The following is a 5,808-nucleotide window of genomic DNA, read 5'->3' as shown; positions in this document are numbered from 1 at the left end:
TAGATTAGATATTTGCTAGCTGTTCAGTTGCGTCACTGAGATCTCTATCATGATCTCTGCCATCCTGACAGTTTTGTGTTTACCTTTGCTTCCTGGGCGGGGCTGTCACACCTCCTATGCTATAGGGGGCGGAGCCCTGTGCACTCATCACTACTGGGCGACCCTTCTCACCACGCTGTGTCATTTTGTGTGGGGGCGGGGGTCCAAGATGGATTCCTGCCATTCACTTTCCACTGAGAGACCGGGAGCCTCTTTCTCCGTCCCCACCCCCTCCGGCCTTCACAGTCCAAAGCAATCGGGGTGTGTCTTCCCCAGCGTTGGAATCATGAGCTGATGGGTTTGGTCTGCAGCCGGGGGTGTTCCCCAGGTGTTTCTCGCCTCTTTTTAAATACAGGTAGGTGTCTGTGCTTTCTGCTATCCTATCACCATCGCCACAGCTGCTGCCACCAGCACAGCTTGACCTCTCCACCCCAGCTTCACCCCTCCTACCTCTCTGGATGAGCACCACTTCTTTATAACTTCATACGTTGGACTTCCATGTAGCTTTATTTTTTGGAACTTCTGGTTATTTCCGGTTTTGTGGTAGTTGTATTCCTTCTTAGTTGTGGAGGGAGATGGAGTGTGTCAGTCTAGGCCTCCATCTTGGCTGGAAGTCTCTACTGGAATATATTAACTGTTTTTATGCCTATCCTGAATAATAAAATAACATTGATATGTATGGGGTTGATAATGTCGCATATGAAAATACTTCATTGGAAGTTTTTCCTCTTTCTTTCTGTATAGTAAAAGAAAAATTCAATTATGAAAATGTTTTAGCATTTTGATTTTAAAGTGCCTGAATTTCTCAGCCTTTACCTTTTGGATTGTGCTTATTATCTTAAGAAACGCTTACTCCTCCAAGGTTTTAAAAATATTTTGATATATTTTCTTCTGAAATATTTAGTGACTTGTACTTTTGTGTTTAAGGTTTTGGTATATTGGGCTCTGTCTGGGTAGCTTAGTTGAGTAGAGTGTCATCCCAATATGCCAAAGTTGCAGGTTCAATCCCTGGTCAGGCACATACAAGAATCAACCAATGAATACTTGAAGACATGTAACAACAAATTGATGTCTCTCTCACTCTCTCCCCCCGCCTCTCTCTTTCTAAAAATCAATGAATAAAAAATTACCAAAAAAGGTTTTGAAGGCCTTGGCTGCTGTGGCTCAGTGGATTAAGCATCGGCCTACGAGCCAAGTGTCGCTGGTTCAATTCCCAGTCAGGACACATGACTAGGTTGCAGGTCAGGTCCCCAGTTGGGGGCACAAGTGAGAGGCAACCACACAGTGATGTTTCTCTCCCTCTCTTTCTCTTTTCCCCTCTCTCTAAAAACAAATAAATAAACAAACAAACAAACAAATAAATAAATTATATTTTAAAAAGGTTTTGATATAGTGGGATAATTTTTGTTTGGTTTTAGTCTACAAAGATATTATCAGTTTCAATTCCTCTTCTTGAGAGGTTTTCTATCGTGGCAATATATATATAACATAAAATTTACCACGTCAGCCATTTTAAGTGTACGATTTCACAGCATTAAAAACATTCACGATGTTGCATGAGCATGACCACTATCCATTTCCAGAACTTTTTTTTATCATCCCAAACAGATACTCTGTCCTCATTAAGCAATAACTTTTTTATTTTCTTCTCAGAGATTTGAGAAGAAACTTATTTTTTTTTAACTTCTGACCTCCAGGACTGCAAGAGAACACATTTTGTTGTCTTAAGCTATTGAACCATGGTAATGTGTTACACTGACAACAGCAAACTAATACAAGGCACATGTCCTAATTCAGGCTGATGATTTTTTTAAAAATGTCTTCTGGATGTCTCCTTGGAAAAATTATGTCTGCATGGCAGAGACCCAAGGAGAGGCAGTTAGTTTTCTGCTTCTGGTTATAATGCCTGAAATATGCCTGCACTGTTACAGACACTGGTGACCATCAAGGGATAAGACTTAGAAAGAAGCCAAAACATGGCAGAGTGAAATTCAACCCTGTGGTTCTGTGCCTGGACTTACCCAATCTCTGAAGTTTTTGTTAAGGAAGATCATTGTTTTTATCTTTTGACCCTACTGGACTTGAGACTTTTTGCCTTATTATAGCTGAAGGCATAGATGCTCCCTGATAGAACTGAATTACGTATCTCAGGTCTTCCCAACGTGTAAACTAATGTAATTATGTCAATTTTATAAATGAAGAAACTGAGCTTAGAGAGTGAAGTAAATTGTCAAAGGCCGCAGAGCTATGGTTTAACGGAGGTAGAATTTAAACTCAGAGGGTCTGATTCCAAAATTCTACTTTTAATTTGTGGATCTCTGATTTGGGGTATTCAAAAAAGTTGGTTAGGTTTTCTGGATCTCTATTTATTTCTCTCTGTCACATTCCAGCAGTGCAAGCCCAAAGCAGTTGACATATCAATAAAAACATGATATTCTAGAGACAAGCTTACTCAAAGCCCCAATCATGTCCTTGTTCCTCAGACTGTAGATAAATGGGTTCATCATAGGGGTGACCACTGTGTAAATCACTGATACTATTGCACTTTTCCTGGAAGAGTGAGTAGCTGCAGAACTAAGGTAGACCCCAAAACCTGTCCCATAAAACAAGGAGACAACTATTAAGTGTGACCCACAAGTGGAAAATGCCTTATACTTTCCACCAGCTGATGGGATTTTCAGGATGGAGGAGACAATTTGTGTATAAGAGAAGATTATTCCAGAGAGAGGAACAACACCCAACAGGCTAGTCACTAAATACACAAAGATGTTATTGATGAAGACATCAGAACAGGCGAGTTTGAGAATATGAGCTAATTCGCAGAAAAAGTGGGGAATGTTCAGGTTTGTGCAGAAGGACAGCCGCAGTGCCATCAAAGTATGGAGCAGGGCATCCAGAACACTAATAAGAAAGGACATTAGAACCAGCAGCCCACAGAGTTTGGGGTTCATGATGACATTGTACCTCAGAGGGTGGCAGATGGCCACAAATCGATCATAGGCCATCATTATCAGAATTCCATTTTCCAATCCAGCAAAAGTCAGGACAAAGCAGATTTGGATGAGGCAGCCTGTGTAACTGATGGCTCTGCTCTGTGTCTGGATGTTCACCAGCATCTTCGGGACGGTGGTGGAGGTGAAACAGATGTCAGCCAAGGACAGGTTGGAGAGGAAGAAGTACATGGGGGTGTGCAGGTGGGAGTCATAGGTAATGGCCAGGATGATGAGCGGGTTCCCAAGCACGGTGACCAGGTACATGGACAGAAACACACAGAACAGGAGGGGCTGCAGCTCAGGGTCCTCTGACAGTCCCAGGAGGAGGAATTCTGCAGGGTATGAGAGGTTGCCCAATTTCATGTTGTGAATGGTCCTGATAGAAAAGATGGAGGTGACAAGAAAACACAGCTTAAGAGAAACTTCCTTAAACTTGTCTATATTTTTGAGACCAAATCTGTGACAGATCTTTCCTCTTGCTTTAACTCCCCTCTCTCCTTCTTCCTTCCTTGCTTTGCATTCCCACACAACTTACACCCACACCAGCCTCTGTCCCAAGTTATCTTCTGTCTGTTCTTTGTCAAGGAGGGGTACTTGGTGAGAAGAAAATAGAAATAAAACACTGTCCTCTCCCTTCAGATGCCTCCAAGCAAATAGTAATTCTAGAATAAAATTATTGAGGCTGTATTCTAGAATACAGCACGTGAACCAAATCCTGACTACTGCTTATTTTTGTAAATAAAAGTTTACAGGAACACAGCCATTTGTTTATGTGTTGTCCATGGTGGCTTGCATGCTAAAATATCTGAGCTGAGTACTTGTGGGAGAAGCCATATAGGCCAAAAACCCAAAAATATTTACCATCTGGATCTTTACTGAAAAATACTGCCTACCTCTACTTAGTCTAGAAACTTGATGAGATTTAGGTTCAACTTTTGGCAAACATCCTTAAGTATGTTCATGAGGAAGCACATACTATCTGCTTGTCTTGTTTCTTGTAATAGTAATTTCCTGGATCCATTAATTCATCAGGAGCTACAATAAGCTGACATCCTAATTCTTTGTTTGTTTATTGGCTGAAATAGTTCCATTAAAGAGGAACTTTAATCAAATAGGTGGTCACCCTGAGGTAGAGGTTTTTTTTTTTTGTTGTTGTTGTTTTTAAACAGACTACACCTTGATTCATCACATTTTAAAACAATAAACTGGTTTTTAGCATTATCCAGAGATGAACAATGTATCATCCTGAATTCCTGGGTTCTAAATGTATTTGATATATTTTAATTTATTGCAATTATTATTCATCTTGATTCTCAAAGTATCCTATTGTTGGCCAGTGAAAACTTCCCCGACTTGCTGTCTGAGTCTTTCTGAAATGAACTTAGCAGTATCATATTTGGCTTAAATTTGGCATGGAAACTGTTCTATGCCCATGTTATGCATTTTCAGTCTCAGGCTTGGAACCAGCCATTTTTCCAGGAGTGCTGGTTCTGTTAAGTGATAAATGGTATCTAGAGATCACAACCTAGCCACTAAGGGACTTTCACTGCTACTTGGATTGGTCATTGTTTTTGGTCCTTGTTAGTAAGCAGAGTCCAAAAATAAGTATTTTTAAACATTAGCTTATCTAATAGTTTCAAAAAACCTAAAGATTAGATATTACTCTCAACCCATTTATATTTGAGGAACCTGGACACAAAGATGTTTAGATATAGCCAATAGGCATATACAAAGATAAAGCTAAGGGTGGCAGAGTTAAGAATTGACTTCAGGAAGTCCGACTCCGGAGCTGGCATACTTAACCATGATGTGGTAATGCCCTGAAAAGGTCTGCATTTTGACCTCCTATGAAATGTTTCACATGAAGAATGATGTATCGTAGACATTCTGTTTATGTGACATTGTATATTACATGCTTGTATTTGTTATATATGGTATCCTACTCCATTTTAATTCAGTGACTTGTTTTTGTCTTAACACTGCATTCCCTACATTTAACAAGATTGATACAAGCATGTCTGGTTCATTAATTTTAACAAACTTCTTACACCAATGGACATTGAGTTTATTATAATTTCTTTTCTATAGTAGAGAAGTACTTAGAGAGACACATTCACATGTAATAATAGTGTTAAAGTAAGCAGGGCAAATATGCGCCAAATTCCTGAGTCATAACCTCTGGGAGAGATGGAGGGGAATAAACAGTAATAAAGAGGACTTGCCTGTGATAACATGAAGTTATCCCTGTATAAAGGAAAAGAAAGGCCTTTCTGTGTAGATTTTAAATATCTAAAACTCAATAAAAAAGAAGACTTTTATGTATGTGTAATGCTTTATTTTTTTCATAAGTGTCTGAAGCTAATATGGCAACGTTTCAGCATTTATTCTGGCAAGTGGGCTGTTTATTTTACTGCTCACATATGCTGTTCTGATAGTTTAAATTATTTATTTAAAATACTTATAATCATGTTTTGTTTCGGGGGTTTTCAAAGAAAAACTGAAAATGTAGACAAATTAATCTCAATTTCCAATCCTAGGGTCCACACAGTTGAGTGACAGGGACGAGACTTGAGTTCTCTAAGAATGAAATCTGGAACCAGGTATGGAAACATTGAGAAGCCAAACTCACTGCACCACAGCCCCGCTCCAGACAGAATAAATGAGGGGCACCAGAGAATTGTAGAATATTTCTTTGGGTTTTGAAGGGACTAATTCAGGCTCAGGTGGGGAAAGAGTGCCTGGAATTTAGAAAACAGAGTAGGATCCAGAAATGATG

The 5,808-nt window shown here is 39.6% G+C and overlaps 1 protein-coding gene across 1 annotated transcript; it reads right to left on the bottom strand.

The window, feature by feature from the left end:
• Positions 1-2,456: 2,456 nt before the first annotated feature.
• LOC149999791 (olfactory receptor 7G3-like) lies at positions 2,457-3,395 on the bottom strand. Its single transcript, XM_090288783.1, has one exon. The coding sequence runs from the start codon at positions 3,393-3,395 to the stop codon at positions 2,457-2,459; it is 939 nt and encodes a 312-aa protein (XP_090144909.1).
• Between the last annotated feature and the right edge of the window lie 2,413 nt (positions 3,396-5,808).

The sequence above is a fragment of the Furipterus horrens genome, unplaced genomic scaffold, assembly GCF_987537825.1.
Source record: "Furipterus horrens unplaced genomic scaffold, mFurHor1.1.pri manual_scaffold_10, whole genome shotgun sequence".
In the NCBI taxonomy this organism is placed as follows: Eukaryota; Metazoa; Chordata; class Mammalia; order Chiroptera; family Furipteridae; genus Furipterus; species Furipterus horrens.
Note: the sequence above shows the minus strand (reverse complement) of the source record. Positions and strands in the feature narration are given on the sequence as shown.